Consider the following 21,119-nt stretch of genomic DNA (forward strand, 5'->3'; position numbering starts at 1 on the left):
ATCATACAGTTAGACAAAGTTGAGCTTATTTAATATATTTTCTGCAAAATCTTACTGAATGTCTTTGGTATACTCCTAATCTTTAATTCTTTATCATTTCAAGGCTAGCACCTCCCTCAATTCTCAGCACCAGTCTTGAAAGCCCCTAGCATCCCAGCCCTTTTTTAGCATCCTTCTAGCCTTCTGAACTCCTTTAAGTATTTGGAGACTTACACAAAGTCAGTAAGTCAAATGAAACCCCTGTTCTGAATCTGGAAGAACTTCTGGATTGTCCCTCCAGAAATATATTTCATCCTAGTGGGTAATGTTGTCAAAGCACAGCTTGATAGATCTATGTGTAAAAAGTAGTAGGGATTGAAGATAAGCCCTCTGTGCATGTTTGGTGGTGTGCTTTCTTCTTAATTGTGAATTTTAGTTTTAAAACCCTTTTAACTAACATTTAAATGCATTGGAATATCTGTGTTCTAAGGAGTCTAAAATACTCATGATACTGAAACTTAAGAAATACATGGATTAAAGATACTTTCTGGGAAGATGCATTTCACTGTCTGGTTTAAAAGCTGTCTGCACAGATTTCAGTAAGTTTATTTTATCAATAGAAAGGCAAATTCTGCAAATAGATTGCAGAGAACTGTAGAAATAAATATCAGTGGAAATGCAACTGCTTGAGTACAACTTTGTATACCATTTCAGATATATTTTTTATTTGTCTTTTTGCCTCACTGTTTTGTTTTTCTTGTAATATGCCAGGCAGATTTTGTGAAAATTGCCCATCCTGACTTTGCATTCCGAGAGGCTGCCGAAGAAGCTTGCAGGACCATTGGTACCGTGGTAGAGAAGTATGGCTTATTTGGTTTTCTTTCTTTCTGTTTTTCTTTTGCTATTTCCATATACAGTTTTGAAAAGTATCATAGGATCATCTATTGTGGTGGGTAGACCTAGGCTGGACACCAGCTGCCCACCAAAGCTGCTCTATCACTCTCCCTCCTCTGCTGGACAGAGGAGAGAAAATACAGCAATGGGCTCCTGGGTTGAGGTAAGGGCAATGAGATCACTCAGCAATTACCATCACAGGCAAAAGATACTTGGGGAAATTAATTTTATTTATTACCAGTCAAATCGCAGTAGGATAATGAGAAGTAAAAAGAAATCTCAAAAATGCCTTCCTTCCAGCCCTGCCTCCTTCCCAGGCTCACTTCACTCCTGATTTTCTCTACCTCTTCCTGCCAAGTGATGCACAGCGAGTCGGAGTTGGGGTTGTGGTCAGTTTATAACATGTTGGCTCTGCTCCTCCTTCTCAGGAGGACTCCTTACATCTTCCCCCTGCTCCAATGTGGGGGGTCCTTTCCAGGGGACACAGTCTTCCAGCATGGTTTCCTTCCATGGGGTTTAGTCCTTTAGGAATGAACTGCTCTTGTGTCAATCCCCCATGGAATCACAAGTCCTGCTAGCAAACATACTCCTGCATGTACTCCTCTCATCATGAGGCTACAGGGGTAGGATGTGTGAAGGAGGAAAGGACAGTCTTGCCTTAAAGTGAGCTTTAGAGGAATTGTCTGCCTAGGGTTGTGATGTCTGCCTGGTGTACTCTGGCAGACTTCGGGTTAATTAAAAGCCTTATTTCACAGCACATTTTTTTTTTCTTATTCTCTCTCTTTTTTTTCTTAATTGTTTTAAAATATCTGAAAAACCTAAATCCTGAAAGTTACCTCTGTGGTCCTTGACCACAGTGAATTCCTTTGCTTCTCTTCTGCTCTTACTACTGAGAAGGTGGAAAAGGGTGATATTTCATCTCCAAATACAGTGTTCTTTCAGTATCTTCCTCTCCTGTGGCATTCAGGGGTAGCCTTAAATGAAAGCTTTGCCAAGCAGTACTGTGAAGGCGACCCAGAGTATGCTGCTTCCCTCAGAATTCCTAGTTAACAGTTGAGGTGGTGACTGGTTGACCCGTTGTCCAATAGTAAGTTGCAAAGGCCATGAAGCCTTCTGTACTCTGAGGAGGGCAGCAGTGCATGTTTAGTAAACCTTGTGACTGATGTATTTGACTAAAAAGAAAATTCAAGCTCAGTTTCAGCAGAAACTGTTGATCTTGCCAGTGTGTTTGGGAAACCTTTCCCTCAAAGCTGGACTTTTTCCAAGACTTAAATTGAGCACACCATCACATTAAACACATTAAATCACAACATTAAATCTGAACTGTATTCAAATATTAAAGTAAATTTGTAGAAAGAAGAAAGTATTCATAAATTAACTTGAGAGCTTCATAAACCAATGTAAATGCTCAAAACTTGCTGGTATTGAATGTTTGTTTCCATGGGTAAGTGGTATCACTCAGGAACTACTAACAGAGTACATACCTACTTTTTAAGAGTACTGGACTTTTTATTTAGCACCTTCTGTACAGAGCCTGTCCTGAAGTACAGGCATGTTGCAATGTCTTTTTCTGTTTCTGAACAGGAGTGTTGATTAGTAAGTTCATTTTACAAATGGAGCTGCAGGGGCTTGCTGCAGCTCAGCTGAGGTAAGAGTTAGTGCTCAAGATTGTCAGCCTGGGGGCTAGTGCTCACTGCAGCTATGCTGATGTGTATGTGTGTGTTTCATTCCCTACCATGATTCTTATCCAATAATCCAGGTCAACATATGTGTTGTAGCCAACATGCCATCAAATCTGATGGATGCAGTATTGGCTAGCACAGGGACAATGATGAGATTTGTATCTTCATTTTGCTGGGACAGAATCCCAGGACAGCCATGGGCTGCAGGCCATTAGCTGTTCAGAGTCAGATGAGCTGGCTCACGGGTGTGTCCCAGAGCATCACACTCAACATGAAAGAGGAAGATTGCTGAAGAGAAGGGAGCCTTGTGCTAGGCGTCAATGTGGTTGCTCCCATCTAGGCCTGCCTTCCTGCATGTTGCGATTGCTGCACCTTTCTTCAATGTAACTTTATATACCTATACTGACATTGGTATTAATTTGGCTATTTCATTAAAACAATTTTTATTTCATCCTGTGGGTCTTCTCTCCTTTTCCTGATTCCCCTTCTCTGCTGGGGAAGGACCATCAGGTGATAGAGTAACTGCTGTAGTTTAGCCCTGGATATGGGCTAAACGTGGACTGTCTGGAAATGTTCTAGAGACAGTAAGCTCTTAGTCTATACCAGTGGCAGCCTGCAGCACATTTATCTGATGGCAAACTTGAGCAAAGATTTGCTTTTAATGGAGGCCTTTCAAATTAAGGATTAGAAAACAATTTTCTCCCCTTTATGCTTTTGCCATCATTATCTGTAAGCGTAAAAAATAAGCTGTCAGTCTTCTCATATTTATCACAAAATGCCATCCAAAACTATTTTTCTATTTGATGCACAAAAGCACATCTCATGTATATAAGTTTTTCATTTTTAAAGTGTGGCTGTGAACCAGAGAGCAGTTTCCATATACAGACATTGTTTTTTAATGTTGTTTCAGTAAATATCAATCTCCATCTTTAAATGAGTAGTAGTAAGAGACTGAAATATTAGTGTTTGTTGCTAATGAGTGGTTCATGGTTTAGTAGTCATGAGGTCTTGGGTGACAGGTTGGACTTGATGGCCTTTGAGGTCTCTTCCAACCTTATTGAGTCTGTGATTCCTTTACTCTCTATCTTTCCAGATTAAATACAGATGTTGAACTGTGTCAGAGTTTGAGACGTCTGCTAGCTGATGAAGTGGTTATGAGTTCTCTAGATCCAGAAACCAGGTACTTAATAGAGCTTAGAGATTTAGCTTTGTAGATAAATGCAATAAGGAATGATTTATGCTATAATTTATGTTTTGTTAAATTAATTAATGCAAGTGGAAAACATACTACATCTCTGTTACTAATTTATGAGTCAGTACTAAATTATGTGTGTGTTTGTGTGGTCTTGGAGGATGTTTCTTTGTGTGACTGGTGCACAATCTATGTTTAACCTGAATAACTGACATCTCAACACAAGAAAAAGGAAAATGTAAGATTTTCTTCAACAACTCCATTTTGCTTAAAATGGAATGCTGTACTATGGCATATGTATTGGTGTTTTTAGCAGCAGAAGAGAGCACAGGCTGTATAACTTGGTTTCGGTATACAGAAACATTTTATATAATTCAGAATCATGTTATCAGTTATTTGGAGCTTTATGATTGCTGTAAAATGTTTTATTAGCTCCTTGAACAGTTAGTTTAGAATTATTTCTTTGCAGACATGGTTAAACAAGTTTAATGTTTGAGAAAGTTAGTTACTTCTTCCTTCCTTTCTTCCTTCTTTCCCCCACAGTCAAGGATGTTAGATATGAAGTGCTCTTTTTGTGATCTCTTAGAATAAATGAAGTGTCAAATCAAAATGGTAATTTGCACAGATTGCTTAAATGCCTAAGGTACTGTAATGGAATTATTTTAAAGGATATTTTTAATACAGGTGACTAAAATGACTAAAAAGGAGAAAAGTCCTTTTTCACTGAGTAAGCTGTTAAGGAACTAAACTGTGGGAAGTCTGTGTCCATAATAACTACACTTACTTAACTGTGGTGTTACTTTCTGTAAAAGACATGAAACCTAAGTAACTACTAAGGGCAAAATCTATGAAGAAATTATGTCTACTATCAAATAAAGCTGTTTTAACAGGGATTTGCTGTATTTTCAGGAGAGTGGCAGAACTTTTTATGTTTGATTTTGAGATCAGTGGCATTCATTTGGATGAAGAAAAGGTAATTTTTTGCCATAGCATATGAACAGAAATTTGTCTGACAATCAAAGAGCAGATAATGAAACATGGGATGTGATGATTCTGTGCCAGTTTGTCCTGTGGGATTCCCACTGTCCTCTGTGGAATTTTGTCAATTTAAAACTGCTTTTAAAGTGTGGTGGTTTTTAAGTTGAGATGTTAGTTCTCTGCTCCTCCCAGTTTGGCCCTCATCATTCTTTTGTTTTGTTGATATATTAAGATATTACAAGCAGGACCTGGGATCCTGCTTTCTTTGATTGGTGCCTGCACCAGATATTTAAAATAGCTGCTTAGCTCTCTGAACAACCTATTTACAGAGGGGAGAAAGCAGCACTCTGTGCACTGTGATGACAGGTTAATTGTGTAGAATATTTCAAAAAGGGATAGGTATTTGTCCAGGCTTTCCTTTGGTGCTTGTGCAATAGAAGTTGTAGATCTTGTTCAAAAGTTAATTGAAGCAAATCTTATGGTGTGAAACACTGTAATGATGATGATGAAACCCTAAATCTCAAACTCATCAAAGAAAGACTTGAAGTACCATAAATGCTTTACAGTCTCCATAAAATAGTGCAATACAAACAGTAAAAGGAGAACTGTAATTCAGTTATCTATTTTAGGATGCTAGTAGGATTTATCCATTTCAGTGATGCCTCTTCTTTTTCTTAGTGTTTTACAGAGCAATCATATTAGGCACAGTTTAACAGCTATCAAAGCTTACGTAAATTCTACTTAAACTCCACTGTGCCTGTTCTTGCAGCAGAAACAGGCATTTGCTATTAAATTTCACATCTGTCTGAAATTACAGATCTCTCTGAGCATCTGGTCTTGTTGACTTCAGCCCTACATTAGGATTTTGTTGATACAATAGAATAGAATAGAATTAACCAGGTTGGAAGAGACATGTGAGATCATCGAGTCCAACCTATCATCCAACACAATCTAATCAACTAAACCTTGGCATCAAGCACCCCATCCAGGCTCTTCCTAAACACCTCCAGTGATGGTGACTCTACCACCTCCCTGGGCAGCACATTCCAATGGCCAATCTCTCTTTCTATGAAGAACTTCTTCCTAACATCCAGCCTAAACCTCCCCTGGTGCAGCTTGAGACTGTGTCCTCTTGTTCTGGTGCTGGTTGCCTGTTAGAAGAGACCAACCCCCACCTGGCTACAACCACCCTTCAGGTAGTTGTAGACAGCAATAAGGTCTGCCCTGAGCCTATAATTTTAATATTAAAAGCATATTTCTGGGAAAGCCCTTTAAGGTTTTAGAAGCTTTGAATTCTGCTTGTGCTATGTCTGAAGATAACAATTTTTTGTACTTTCTGTTTGCATTTTGTACTTTATTTTTGCAGCGTAAGAAAGCAGTCAACCTCAACGTCAGAATATTGGATTTATGTAACGAATTCCTGATGGGCACTCACCTTCCCAACAAGATTGACAAACATATTTTGCCAGAGCACATTCGGTATAATTTCACAGCTGAAGGCAATTACTTGCAAGTGGCTGGTCTGCACGCTGACTGTCCCGATGATCTGGTGTGTATTCCCCAAGCGTGCTTTTGCATAAACTGTAACAGAAGGGCATCTCAGTTATTTTACTTGCTGGTGCATGTGGCTTATGATTATGGTGTTATGACTAACAAGGGAGAACTATTTTAGAACATAATAATTAGCGTCAACCTTGGCAGTGACAGCTATGAAACAATGGATGTATTAGAACAGAACAGAATAGAATTAGTCAGGTTGGAAGAGATCTTTGAGATCGTCGAGTCCAACCTATCATCCAACACGATCTAATCAACTAAACCATGGCACCAAGCACCCCATCCAGTCTCTTCCTAAACACCTCCAGTGATGGTGACTCCACCACCTCCCTGGGCAGCCCATTCCAATGGCCAATCACTCTTTCTATGAAGAACTTCACAGTATCACAGTATTACCAAGGTTGGAAGAGACCTCAAAGATCATCAAGTCCAACCTGTCACCAGAAACCTCATGACTAGACCATGGCACCAAGTGCCACATCCAGTCCCCTGTTGAACCCCTCCAGGGACAGTGACTCCACCACCTCCCTGGGCAGCCCATTCCAATGGCGAATGACTCTCTTGGTGAAGAACTTTGTCCTCACCTTGAGCCTACCTCCCCTGGTGCAGCAGTGAAGATTTTGAATGGATTGAGGAAGAGGGGCAGGATACAGACCTTGGATTTTTGGCGATACCGAAGGTGTCCAGTGTTCTGGACTTCATGAGTGGGTACAGAGAGAGTGGAAGAGATCATAGCCCTTTACTTGTCACTCTTTAGGCTTGACTTTAGTGGAGGCCACTAAGATGGCCAGGGGTGCTTGCACTGTGAGGAAAGGCTGGGGACTCTGGGCCTGTTTTTCCATGTAGCGGAGCCAGCTTTGTGGGGACCCAGACAGCAGCTTGACAGTACCTACAAGGATACCATGGAGAAGATGAAGTCAGGCTCTTTAGAGTGGTGCATGAGAGGAGTACAGGTGGCAAGAGGCATAAGTTGAAGTGAGAAATGCCAACTGGAGAATATATGCAAGAAGGAAGCTTATTTCAAACAAAGAAAGCATAAGTTGTTGCTTACAAAATAAAAAGATCATACAAAATAGAGATGTTCTTCAGTTTGTTTGTGAAACAGAAAGCATTTAACCAAATTTTCTGAGGCTTGAGGTGATCTTTTTGAGAGAGGGAGACTTTTGAATCAAAAATGAACAGAGCAGAAATGGGAGAAAGACTGATTGTCTGTGGGCAGGTGGGCAGACTAATAGCTTGTTACTTCAAAAAAGAGAAGACTCTTCCTCTTTTTTTCTTTCTCCTGACCCTGTCTCTGGTTCCTATCAATCCTTCTGTAAGCCAGCTTAATTGATGTGCAGAGAACAATTTGGCTTTCTTTTGGGTTTATTTTCAGAAATTTCAGTGAGTTAAGACAGTCTGAGAAGCACAGATGTTGGCAGGAGGAGGGAGGCAGTGAGCAGAGAGGGGTCTGTTAACAGGAGTAGGGAGCAGGATGCTTTTTGACAGTCTTCAGCTGCTAGGTTTTCTCATTGCATTTCTTCCTTCCATTTTTAACAGATAAGAGAGCCATAATTGTCAGGCAGCTGTAATTACTATCGCTGAAAGGCTTTAGGCCTTTTCCCAAAACTACTAGTGAAATACAGCTGTAATGCCAGATCTTCAGTTACATCACTTGATTCCCTTAAAAGTTGCACTGTAGTAATGTGACCTTTTTAATTTTTCTTTTGCTAGGTGCGAGAAGCTGCTTACAAGATTTTTCTGTACCCAAACGCTGAGCAGTTAAGCCGCTTAGAAGAATTGCTTGCCAGCCGAAACAGTCTGGCACAGCTGGTTGGGTATGACACCTTTGCCCACAGGGCTCTCCAGGGAACCATGGCCAAAAATCCAGGTACAAGGCATGTGTAAAAGGGCTGAGAAATAAAATGCACAGTGTTAGGTATCAAAAATTATCCCATCACGTAACAAAGTCGACGTGGTACTAAATTCTCTTGAAACGATGACACAGCGGTCAATGGAGTAGTTGTTCTAAAAAGAACTTTCTTCTAAGGGAGCTTGTTTTGTTTGGAATGTTTTGGTGTAAACTGAACATATTTTAAGGGAAGAAATAAATTTCTTATTTTTTCCCCCCCATTTTACTTCTAGAGACAGTTAGACAGTTCCTGGAGAAGCTTTCTGAGCAGTTGTCTGAAAGGTATGTCTTTTTCACCAAGTTTTTTTCTAACCATATATACTTCAAGAATAGACTGACTTCTGCACTAAGAAGTCAGTCAGTGCTGCTTATTATGTGTTCTGATGAAGAAAAAACTAGACTTACTCAGAGTTTTAAGGGGAGCTGTTGGCCTAGAATAAATTGCGTCTATAATCCAAGAACATCGAGGACTGAATGCAGCAACTGTTGTGTCAAGAAATGCAGGCAACAGCAAACAAGAACACCAGGTTTAAGTGCTGAAGAACAGTGACTTGACCTGAGCCTCAAACCTTGGGCTTAGAGGCAGGTTTCAAGAATACCTGTGGACAAAGGTGAACACAGCACCAAGTGACTGTTGAACCCAGTTGATCTCTTCAATACAAATGGCACTGCCGTAAAAGAGCGGTTCTTTGACTTGTTTAATATCACATGTAGTCAAAAGAAATCAGGGATTAGAAGAGAGAAGAGGACAGTGATAGCAAGGAGAGCCATATCACCACCACCAGCTCCAATATAGTGCTGTGTGGTCTCCAACCTGGGGTTCCAAGGTGGTGGAGCGCTGGCCTGGCCTGGCAAACATTGTTCCTTTTGTAGTCTTCTTTCCCATGGGTTCCTCCCTGCAGGCAGAGTTTGCTGAGCATGTGCACTGTCTTGAAAGGTTCCCAAAATAAATCTAGGGGGGTGTAGGGAGTCTCAGAGGTCAGCTTTCTGCCCCTACTGGCATGGTGGTGGCATGGTATGTATGCATCTTTTGGCCTGGGCTAGAGCAGTGCAGCCACTGTGGAAGGGTCACCGTCCTTCTTCCACAGAACTCACCACTTCTGCTACTCGCACGACTTTCATACCCTTTAGATCATGGCTATGACAAATACTTCTCATCTTCTCTCCATATGCACAACTTCATGCATTTTACATCTCCAAGCAATTTTCCCTGATAGTCATTCTTGCCTCTTAGTTTGACACAGCACAAACCAGTTTCATCACTGCCTATAAATTGAGTGTACTGTAAGGAAGAAAACACTTTGGAGGTGGACTTGATTTGAAGGTACCTGAATGACAGAAGCAGAATAGAAAAGTTCTTTTGCCTTAGTATATGAACCTGCTGTTTATTGTAGAGTACTGTCAATCTCTGATGGGCATTTTCTTAGAGTATTATTGTGTACTGAATTCCGTTGCTCAAAAAATGTTTCAGCAACACTTTCATCATAAAAATGCCAGCAGGAGCGGGGAGGTCATTCTGCCCCTGTACACTGCACTGGTTAGGCCACACCTTGAGTACTGTGTCCAGTTCTGGGCCCCTCAGTTTAAGAATGATGTTGACTTGCTGGAACGTGTCCACAGAAGGGCAACAAAGTTGGTGAGGGGTTTGGAACACAAGCCCTGTGAGGAGAGACTGAGGGAGCTGGGGTTGCTTAGCCTGGAGTGGAGGAGACCCAGGGGTGACCTTCTTGCTCTCTACAACTACCTAAAGGGAGGTTGTAGACAGGCGGAGGTTGGTCTCTTCTCCCAGGCAACCAGCACCAGAACAAGAGGACACAGTCTCAAGCTGTGCCAGGGGAGGTTTAGGCTGGAGGTTAGGAAGAAGTTCTATACAGAGAGAGTGATTGCCCATTGGAATGGGCTGCCTGGGGAGGTGGTGGAATCACCATCACTGGAGGTGTTCAGGAGAAGACTTGATAGAGTGCTTGGTTGCATGGTTTAGTTGATTAGGTGGTGTTGGATGATAGGTTGGATGCAATGATCTTGAAGGTCTCTTCCAACCTGGTTTATTCTATTCTATTCCATTCTAATGTTTTTCAGAACTCGAAAAGATTTTGAAATGATGACAAAAATGAAAATGAAGCTCAACCCCCAGAATTCAGTAAGTTAAATTTTCATGTGTAGTTTACTCTTTCAGGGTTGTGTATGGTTTGTTTTAGAATAGTATTGTCTTGTTTTTCAAAAATACTTGTCTTTTTTAGTGTACAACACATAGTATAATTAGAAAGAGAAACTTTGTCTTCTGTTTTCAGATGCTTTTTGACAGCTCAGCTGCTACTTGTATTGAAGCCAAGCACAGAGTGTGAGATAACCAAAACAAAGGGCAGAAAGTGAATGTTTAAAAAACAGGTTTCAAGTTTTCATGCACCATGCTATTTCTCGTGATGTTTTTAGCCCTGAATGTTTTAAATTTCTGTGACTTGTCAAAACTGAAAAAAAAAAAATGTTCAAAGGGAAATAAAACTTTCACTTTGGGTTCAGTTGCTGTCTGTTATTGTAATTATAAGCTGGAATTCTCTTTCAGAAGCTGATGCCTTGGGATCACCCTTACTACAGTGGCGCTCTTCGTGCTGAGAGGTAAGCTCCTTATGTTGATGATTGTAATGTAAATTCACATCTTTAATTCCTTGCAATAAGAAAAGTCCTCAATGTAAACAGGATTTCCTTCTTTGAAGATGTACTTCAATATGAAAAAACAGAGTATTTGGTAGGGCAATTGTTGGTAACTTTCTTTAGTTGCTGCTGGAATGCCTGTAGAAGTTCATGGTTCCTGTTTTGGTGTTTTACTGGCAAGTATTGGCCCTTCTTTGAACATACAAGAGGATGAAATGGATTCTAGAAAAATCTTGTTCTTGTTTTGCTTTTAGCTCTTAGCTGAGTTGCAGTAATGTTTTAAAAATAAATTTTGATCACTGACTACAATTCAACTCCTCTTCAGATTTTAACTGTTGTCCTCTTGCTGAGCATGCACCTACAGACTTGAAATAGCAACTAGTTGAGTAGATCTTCCCTGTTTATGGATTGTATTCGTTCTTATTTTTTCTCCAAAGACAGGGAAATAAATCCTCTACACAGGCTTAAATTGTCCAGAAGACTTTTGTACATAATGAGATGCCAGCTCTGAAAGACAAAAGCACTGCATGTTGCTTCCATCAGATCAGCAGTTGTGACCGTTCAGGCTTGCATTAGAAAAGATAACGTAAAGTTGTCCTTCTCTCATGAGAGGGGGAGGAAAAAACTTCCTTCAACTGAAGTTTTGTAGGTTGTGGGTTTTTTTTGTTTTTTTTTTTAACCCTTTTTTTAACCAATCTTAAACAATGTATCTGATGGAAATAGTTTACTCTGGATCAGAAAACTATGGTAGTATAGACATGGCATGGAAGCATTGTTAGCAGTTGGCCTGACTGTTCTGCTGCTTTCTTGTACTTTGTTACCGAGGCTGTACTTCTATGAGTGGCAGCTATAATACAGGCCTTGTCTTAAGCAGCTGTGTGCTCAGATGGGAACTGAGCTATGTATGTGCAGCAAAGTTCCTGTGCTGTTGTGGTGGGTTGCAGAATTTAATGTGCAGGGGAGGGAGAGGGATGTCCAGCTGCTGGGTCTGCTCCCAGTAGCTGTTGCCATAGAACACAACACTCCACAGTGTATGCATGGATTGCTTTTTATGGCAGGGCCAGGGAGTGGCAGCTTTTATTTTGAACTGGCCTGGTAGCAGGCATGCTTCTGTGAAAGTGGGAGCAAAGCAGCGGTTATGCTGAAGGAGAGCTGAGATCCATCTGGCTTCACATCCCATCTTAGCAGTGGTCAGCAGCAATCTATGGAGAAGCAATCATACTCCTTTAAGATACCATCTTGTATCTTGCAGATCTCATTTACCTTGCTAGTATAGAGTCTTCAAAATAGCAAGAATTATATTCCAATGCATAGTGCTTAAAATGATTGTAAGATGTTGATTAAATGTATTGTCTATGTCTGTTTTCTATATGTCCTATAGCGTATGCTTTCCTTATTTTTAGAATCACTGTGTCCTGTAAGGTTTTGAGTATTAGGTGTACAAGACTTGGTGTTTGTTTCTTTCTCCTTCTGGAGGAGTGTCTTCTGATACTTTCTAAATGTCCTTCTTAGATCATCTGATAAAGCTAATCATACTGTAATTGGGTTGCTGATGATCACAGATTATTCTGCTCATTTTGGCATTAGGAAGGAAAATATTTCCTTTCCTTGTGGACCTTTCTAAAAGACCCAATAAAGTTACTTTAAGAATTGCTTAACAGCTTTGTGAAGGGAGAGCTGCAGGTAAAACAGACTAAGTAAGACATTGGCAGTGTATCTTTGCTATTTTTTATTTATTCAGGCACCAAGTCTGGGAGCTGATTTTTGTATTGTTAGGAATTTCTTTCTGCTTAGTAAAATGATTTTGGTAAAAGGGAAGCAAATTTCTTTTGGACTACTGTTGTCACTGTGACTCCTGCTGATGTACAGAACAATAGTTTCCCAGATCTGGTCAGGTACATCACATTATCACAGAATAGCTAAGGTTGGAAGAGACCTCAAAGATCATCGAGTCCAACCTGTCACCACAGACCTCATGACTACACCATGGCACCAAGTGCCACGTCCAATCCCCTCTTGAACACCTCCAGGGATGGTGACTCCACCACCTCCCCAGGCAGCCTATTCCAATGACAAATGACTCTCGGTGAAGAACTTTCTCCTCACCTCGAGTCTAAACTTCCCCTGACGCAGCTTGAGACTGTGTCCCCTTGTTCTGGTGCTGGTTGCTAGAGAGAAGAGACCAACCCCTTCCTGGCTACAACCACATTTCAGGTAGTGGTAGAGGGCAATGAGGTCACCCCTGAGCCTCCTCTTCTCCAGGCTAAACAATCCCAGCTCCTTCAGCCTCTCCTCATAGGGCTTGTGCTCAAGGCCTCTCACCAGCTTTGTTGCCCTTCTCTGGACACGTTCAAGTGTCTCAATGCCCTTCCTAAACTGAGGGGCCCAGAACTGGACACAGTACTCAAGGTGTGGCCTAACCAATGCAGAGTACCGGGGCACAATGACTTCCCTAAGTCTTCCCTACATGACTAAGTCTTCCCTAAGACTTCCCTACATGAGATGCAAATTATCTTCACAAACCTAGATATAAGTAAAGACACTAGAGGGCTTTAGTTATTGATTAAGTAATTTAGCAGCGTTCTAGCTGCACTTCAGGGTGCCAGTCTTACTAGATGGGACAGTGTCTGTTGAAAGGTTTAGTGTTCACTGTTTTGGTCTATATGATCATATTTGCAAACAGAAATGTTGGGAGTAAACATTAGACACAGTGATCTTGATAGGATCTTTTACTTTTGCTTTAGTTCTCCAGTTTTTTTTAACACCTACATCAATTTGTTTCAGATGTCACTGAAATTCATGACTTCTTTAAGATGTCTGGTTTATATTGGTAAATTGCATATTTTAAATGTATTTATGTGTTTCTATTCTGTTTGTTGTATATTTAAAACAGCATTAGGGAAACAAATCTTTTGTTAGATTCTTGATAATTAAAGAACTGTATGTCTACTTCTGAAGAATGTAGAATATTCACATGCCTTTGGACTGTTGAATCTTAATGGCATTTGCTATCATATCAAGTTGCCTTTATTTTCAGTCTGCTTCTGCAATTATTGACCATTTCTGCTCTTTTGCAAACTGAACAGCAGGAGGAGCTCCAGACCTAATCTGTAAATTTAGCCACAATTATTTTGTTTCTGTAAGCTTTCACCAAGTCTCCCATTGATGGTAACAGAATACATAGAATACATAGAATACATAGAATAAACCAGGTTGGAAGAGACCTTCAAGATCATCGCGTCCAACCCATCAACCAATCCAACACCGCCCAAACAACTAACCCACGGCACCAAGCACCCCGTCAAGTCTTCTCCTAAAAACCTCCAGTGATGGCGACTCCACCACCTCCCCAGGCAGCTCATTCCAATGGGCAATCACTCTTTCTGTATAGAACAGGATAGTTTAGAACTTAAAAAAAGCCCCAACAAACCAAAACATAATTCAGCCTCTATATCTTTAAACTCACACTTAGGACAGTGTGATGTTTTTGTAGCAGTAGTTTAAGTGACAGAGAAAATAGATGTCAATATAAATGTACATTTAAAAGAAACTGCAGACAATGTCTGAAATTCATGGTAGTAGTATCTTAAAAGAAGATAATTAAGAGAACCTCAAGAATTTTGGCAGGCTGAGGACAATAAAACAGTGAATGCTAGAACATGCTTCAGCCTCTAACAAGTAAGAAGATGTCTAGTATGTATATTATAAAAATAATACTGTTGAGTTTTCATGCAGCCAAGTACCATAGTATTAATTAAATCCATTATTTCTCAGTAAGTGCAGCAGCAGTTACAATTCTCAAGGCTCTGATCCTTCAAAGATGCTGACTTCTTGCAGGTCATAAAAAAAACTCCAAATGCTGGAAGAGACCTTTTGAGGTCACCTACTTTCCTTGCAAATGGAATTTACTGTATTTAAGCTGCTTCTGACAGAGGCACAGAACTGTTTTTGAGACCCGTGAGCAGTGAGCTTAGTGCATTTGGTATTGACTCCTCTTTCCCTGAGCTTTGGTGCTTACCAGGCTGACCTTGCTGGCTATAATTAACTGTTGGGATTTTTGCCAGGATGTCACAGACTTTATTCAGCTTGCAACTGTGACGTGCTCAGAGTGTATTGCACTCTGGACTAGTCCACCTCTTTGGGACTGCAGAAATAAACAAGACTGGCCTCGGGGATGAACAACTCAGTGCCAAAATAAGCCACTTTCCTGCTGTGTGGGAAAGAGAAGCCACCACAGCAATTGCAGATGTTTTGGATTTTGGCATGACCATCTGAGCAGAAATTAAGACTAACTCATCTCTTTCTTGTTGGGACTCTACATAGACTGCTAGCCTCAGGGGAGAATGGGCAGCACTTTTGTTTTTTTTTTATCACTTCAGTACCAAGGTACCGAAATGTAACTGAATCTTTCTCAGACCACTAAAAGCTGCAACTAATGTTGGAAGTTTGAGTTACTTGTAAACAAACTTGTTTATGGCTGCTTTTTGTTAAATTACTTTTAAGTTTTCTGGAAGAGTGTTCTCTCTTGGGAGCACCACACGGAAAAAGAGCCCAGACTGTTCATGGAATGTCTGAGAAAACTGTCCCTTTCTTTAAATTGGAAGTGGAAAAATAATGCAAAATTTAAAAAGAACCAGGAAATGCTTCAAACAAAGTGCTCATAGAGAAGGAAAACTTTGTGTAACTTTATGTTTATAAAAAGAGGAAGTCACGTCTTCTAATGTGCGCCTAACCAAGCTAGTGGACCAAACTCACTGGGGGGAAAAACCTGAAGGTTACTGAAAAGGCTTGCTGGGAAGCAGAATTCAAGATGCAAAAAAATTATTTACTTATTTCCTTATTCATCATAGAAAGATGAAAAAATTGTTGATGTGAAAACACAGTCAAATTTAAAAGCTGCATAGAGTATTGATACCAAACCAAAATTCTGAATTGCCCCCTGACCTCATGCAAAATATTCTGTGAAGTAAAATTAACAGAAAGAAAAAGGGAATGTGAAATACAGGTGCTAGTCTATGGTTGATGAGAGTACAAAGGCTTTCTATTACTATTACCATTATTATTTTTAAGAAATCTAGAGTCTTCTATAAATCATGGTTAACAGTCTCCCTTCAGGTAAAGAATTAAATTTCATAGTCTGGCATGTAATGAAAATTGGAAGGGGTTTTCCTTGTCTTGATCTCTTTAAGTTAACCTGAGGGGTTCATCTCACTTTTATCTTCTACTACCAAGATTTTTTTCAAGCTTCTTTGAAAGTTTTGACAGAATTTATTAGAATTTGTTAACTTAGTGTTCTGTATTTTTGTGGATGTCAACAGGATAATTTTTCTCAAAGGAATAAAAAGTAATTATATGTTGGGGACTACATTTAATGGCCACCGATAAGAATTCTTGCCAAGTAGCCAATTTGCAGTTGAGAGTCTGAATGCTCATGTTCTGATGAACAGTGGTCTTTACTCAAATATCCCTAAAGTCCAAGTTTATAAAAATCATTCTTAATAGAACAGATGAAAGTCGTGCTACACAAAACAAGTCTTAGTTTCTTTCCAAATGTATAGCTTAAATGAAAGTGATTGTAGAAGTCTGCATTTTATTTAGGCTTAGTGAAGTCATACAAGTTTAGGAATAATTATTTATAATCACATACTACATCTTTGTTCTTCACAGGGACACAGCATTTTTGTTTGAAGTCTGTAGTTCTTGAAGAGTAACCAAACCTCACTGTGTCAGTTAACTTCTTTTTAAAATTGGTTTGGCTACATTGCTTCTTTTAAAAATAGTGCTGGGATGCATACTGTAAAAGCAAAGTCTCCACATTTTTTAACACAGTTTATCCTTTAAAGCTGGAGTTTACATCAAAGAAACTTACTGTTTTCTTTTGTGTTTCTACTTTCTTTAGGAGGATGCTGAGATTTCTCTTTGTAAAGTTCCCGAGCTTACATTCTGATACAAAGTACATAAGAAAACATTCATTCTTTCCTGGCCTTTGTTATAAGTGCATTTGACATTTTGAAATTAGATTTTATTTTTCAGAGTGAATTAAGTTATTGGAATAACTTTTAAGACAAAATGAACAGACAAAAAGTTTTTCATTTATGTTTGTGCTTTTGAGTCTCAGTTTTGGACATTCAAGCATATGAGTTAGGCAGTTCTTCAGGAACAACAAAATGATGTAAAGTTCTTTATTACAATAGAAGGGACTTTAATTCATGATTCTTTGGGTTTTTAAGTCAAAGTAGCTAACTGGAAATTTGTCACAGAGAAAAATAATAACTTTTCACTGTGGATTATTAGTTCATGTATAGATTTTGACAGGTTGGACTCGATGATCTTTGAGGTATCTTCCAACCTTGGTGATACTGTGTGATTTGATGCTGTTTATGGTTTGATATTCTGGTGTTCTTTATTATTTTACATAAATGAACTCCAATATTTCCTAGGTCTAAACTAAAAGCAATGGGTTTGGGGTTTTTTCCTAGTATCTAGTCATGTGAAAAATGCATTCTTGATTTCAGGAAATAAGCTTCTAGATTAATAGTTATGTTTTCTGTTGTATATGCCTGTAACAGATGGAAATGTTACTTCCTTTTCCTGCCCTTCCAGAAGTACATGCAGATCTTTAAGCTTCACATAATAGTTTAAGAAACAAATGCGTGCTCAAGGTCAAGGGCAGTAGAGAAAACTTCTGTAGCACTGCAGGTATCAAAAATCAATCCATGAGGGGTTTTTTTGGCCTTTGATACCCTAAAAGAAAGGTTCTATGTTAAGAAATCTTTTTGACTGGAGTATGTAGTTCTCTGCAAAGTTCTTGTGTGGTTCATCAGACCATATCTATCTCCTTTGCCTGTATTTTCAAAGGCACCTTCACATAGAAAAAGCTATTCTATTCATCCTCTTGGAATTCAGGTGGACAACATGGAGTCCACTCAAAGAAGCCTAAGTTCCAGAGGTTATAGCTGAGCTCAAAACTTCTGCAAGTTAACTCTTGTTGGAGTTATATTTGTGTCTGCTTTCCTGTGACATAGGCTTCCTAGGTACCTATTTGAAGCACTCTGAATCATGTTGCTGGGGCCTAGGACTCACATTTTAAGTGAAAGGGTGTCCAGACAGGATGTTTGATTCATGCCTTGGCTTGCTTAGCTGACCCAAATCCTTTTTTCTTCCTTAGGAAGTGCTGTAACTATGTTTTCATGTATTTGCCAGCTTTGGAGTACAATGTACTGCTAGTGATGTTAGTATGCCACGTGCATTGTCTTCCTCAGCTGGTGCAGCAAGCAAGCTGCAAATTACAGCATACAAGGAAACCTGTCTTCAGGTACTTCTCTGCAGTTGCTGTCACTAAATGGAGGTCCAGTTGGTTTCCAATGCTGATTTTAACTATCTGTCTCCAGAATATTAACCTTTCTTGCTAGTAGCAGTAACCCTTAGCAGAAATTTCACTGGTAGCATAATGCCTGTTAGTGTAGTTCAGTATGGGTTGTAATAACTTCCTTTCTGATTTCTTTTCCCAAAAATACTTGAATACATTTCCCATTGGAGATAAAAATTGTAACTTGGCAGAATAAATGTAGAGGCAGCCTGCCAAAAACTGACCAGAAGCTTATATTAAAGCAGCTGTTTCTTGTAGTTTTCTTTCTTTATTTTTTATTATTTGTTTTAAATAGAAGGAGCTAAAGCTAGACAACTACCTAAGCCCACAGCTGATAACAGCTTGAAAATCAAGCATAAGGTGATTCATAGAGTGGCAGCTACTTCAAGGTGTAGCATAATAAAAATAATTACTTGCACAGTAGGGTCATCAACAGCTATTAATATGTAGATGATGAAGATTTCTTTGCTCTGACCAGTGAGCAGTTCAGGGGCAGGCTAAGCCATAGTGCTTTGGAAACTCTGCTCCTTTTTGTATAGGTCAGTCGCTCTCAATTAATTCATTAACTGAAGTTTTGGTCCTTTCAGTCTATCACTAGAGAAGTTATGCGCAGTGGAATGCATTGTTTTGGTAGGGTTTTGTTGGGAAGCTTTTGTATGCATTTTCAAATACACTTGGTTTCATATTTGAAAAAAATGATCAAAGAAACACCGTACACCTGGGATAGGAGATGGTGAACTTTGAGTTTCCCCTTTAGCTTCAGGAGAAATTAATTTTACAAACTTGGATCAGCCCTCAAAAAAGCTCTGCATCCAACACAGACAAGCTCTTTCTTTGTTACAGGGCAGTTTAAAATGCTTAGTGGGTGCTTGATAGAAGTCTTCATCTTGGAGTTTCATGTGGTCTTTCAGATAATCTGGCCTGGGTCAAAGAGTGTTTTGGAGATACAACCCAAGGCTGTTGAACAGCATTAGAAACTTCATTCAAAGGGCTGAGGGAAGTATGGCTTGATTGTCACATCACAGTCCCCATTGCTGCTCCAGGGGGAATGGAGCAAAACTAGAAATGGGTGGATTCAGATTGGATGTTAGGAAGAAGTTCTTCAGCATGAGGGCGGTGAGACACTGGCACAGGTTGCCCAGGGAGGTGGTGGGAGTCTCATCCTTGGAGGTTTTTAAGGCCAGGCTGGATGTGGCTTTGAGCACCCTGGTCTAGTGGGAAGTGTCCCTGCGCATGGCAGGCAGATTGGAACTAGATGATCCTTGAGGTCCCTTCCAACCGTAACAATTCTATGATTCTATTCTAAGATGTTATGCTAACAGCAGTTTAGAATTTGAACACTGAAATACTGTACCTGGGAAATGTTTTGTTCTTGCAGTTTCACTAAGGTGATGAAGCTGTGAATCTATGAAGTTGCATAATCATTGACTAGCAAACAGGCGCTTCTTTCCTGTCATCTGGAAATGATAAACTGCTAATGGCTGCTACTGTTTGAGCCTGGGATCAAACAAGAGTTTTCAATAAGGGAACATGTAGTTCTTAAACTCTTCCAAATACTTTTCCACCCACACCTTCCAGCCAGACTTTGGTTTTACAGATCTAGAAGAGATTGTAGGATTTCCTGTTCTGCTAATAGAATATTCTTTTTCAATGAAAGATTCAAACATTTCAAATTAATGTCTTCCCTTTCCCCCATTGTTCTTTTATCCAATGCTACACCTTTCATTTTGCAGTGAGTAGCAGTAAATGTTGAAGGTGAGGACTCAGAATAGTCAGACACATGCTTGCTCTTGCCACTGAAATAATTCCAGGACCTGAGTTTTTGATTATAGGACATCAGCTTCAGATAGATGAGGTTTTGGCTGATTTCTGTTCCTAAAAACACCCAGAGAGAGCCTGAAGTCAGTGAAAGTTTGATGTTAGGCTCTCTTCAATGATAGTTGGTCTTAACTTGATTTTTGAAAGAGCTCATGTACAAGGTAGGGCCAAATTAAAAAGTTGTGAATTAGATCTGTGTTTTAGTGTCTGGAATGATTACTGCTTAGTGGGTGTGGAGTCAGCAGCAGCTTTTTTTTCAGTACCTGATTTTTATCATCTGATTATGAAAATTGCATTATATTATCATAATCATATATGACTTGCAGTGCCCAGCAAACAAAAGGACTATGGATGCCAGGTAACTTAAGGGAAAAGAATCACCACTGACTGCTATCAGGATTGTCCAAAAGTAATTTATATACCAGTCATGTATTATAAAACACGAAGTGCTACTTGAGGATTTTTTCAGTATCTTTGTACCCTAGTAGATATGGAGAAATCAGTGAGATTAGAACTATTAAACAGATATTTTTTAGATAGAATGTAAAAATAAAGTTTTAAAGTAGAATATTAATGTGCACCTCTCATTAAACATGGAAGATATTTGAATCTGACAATGTTTGACCAGAACTGATGGACATTAACTTATTATTAAAGTGGTGGTTTAATCAAGACCTTATTGTACACAAAATGTCAGGCATCTTCTAACATTAGTCAGGGTAGGGGGACCACTTCCCCTGGGGAGTCTGCTTTCAGCCAGTATAGTCTGTTACTTCTCTTTTCATGTGTGAGTGGATAAGTATCGTGCTTTTCTAAAAGACAAAGCAATTACAGATGAATTCCCTTCTCCCCAGTCTTTGGATAGCAACAGAGTATTACAAAATAGCTGTCAGAGAGCCTTCTCCCCATCCTCTTCATTGTGGGGTAAGTTCATGAGGACAATGCACATATTCAAGGAGTGCTGAGAATGAGGAAAAAATAGGCACTTCTCCCAGTAATATTTTAACATTGGTTCTTCTTTCCATGAAGAAATAGCACTGCTTTCTTCTGCTGGTATGTAATTGTGGGGTTTGACAGAAATGAAATGAAACAAGGTAAATTCAGCAT

General features: G+C 39.6%; 1 protein-coding gene across 2 annotated transcripts in view; it reads left to right on the plus strand.

The window, feature by feature from the left end:
* Positions 1–21,119, plus strand: part of MIPEP (mitochondrial intermediate peptidase) — a 77,173-nt gene that overhangs the window by 4,060 nt on the left and 51,994 nt on the right. For both annotated transcript variants that reach the window (XM_054164606.1, XM_054164607.1), the window contains exons 3-10: positions 751–839; positions 3,649–3,735; positions 4,657–4,720; positions 6,092–6,274; positions 7,996–8,152; positions 8,407–8,455; positions 10,253–10,313; positions 10,737–10,789. In XM_054164606.1, coding sequence (XP_054020581.1) covers positions 751–839; positions 3,649–3,735; positions 4,657–4,720; positions 6,092–6,274; positions 7,996–8,152; positions 8,407–8,455; positions 10,253–10,313; positions 10,737–10,789 — 743 coding nt within the window. The remainder of the gene's footprint in view (positions 1–750; positions 840–3,648; positions 3,736–4,656; positions 4,721–6,091; positions 6,275–7,995; positions 8,153–8,406; positions 8,456–10,252; positions 10,314–10,736; positions 10,790–21,119) is intronic.

This window comes from Dryobates pubescens, chromosome 10, assembly GCF_014839835.1.
Source record: "Dryobates pubescens isolate bDryPub1 chromosome 10, bDryPub1.pri, whole genome shotgun sequence".
Classification (NCBI taxonomy): Eukaryota; Metazoa; Chordata; class Aves; order Piciformes; family Picidae; genus Dryobates; species Dryobates pubescens.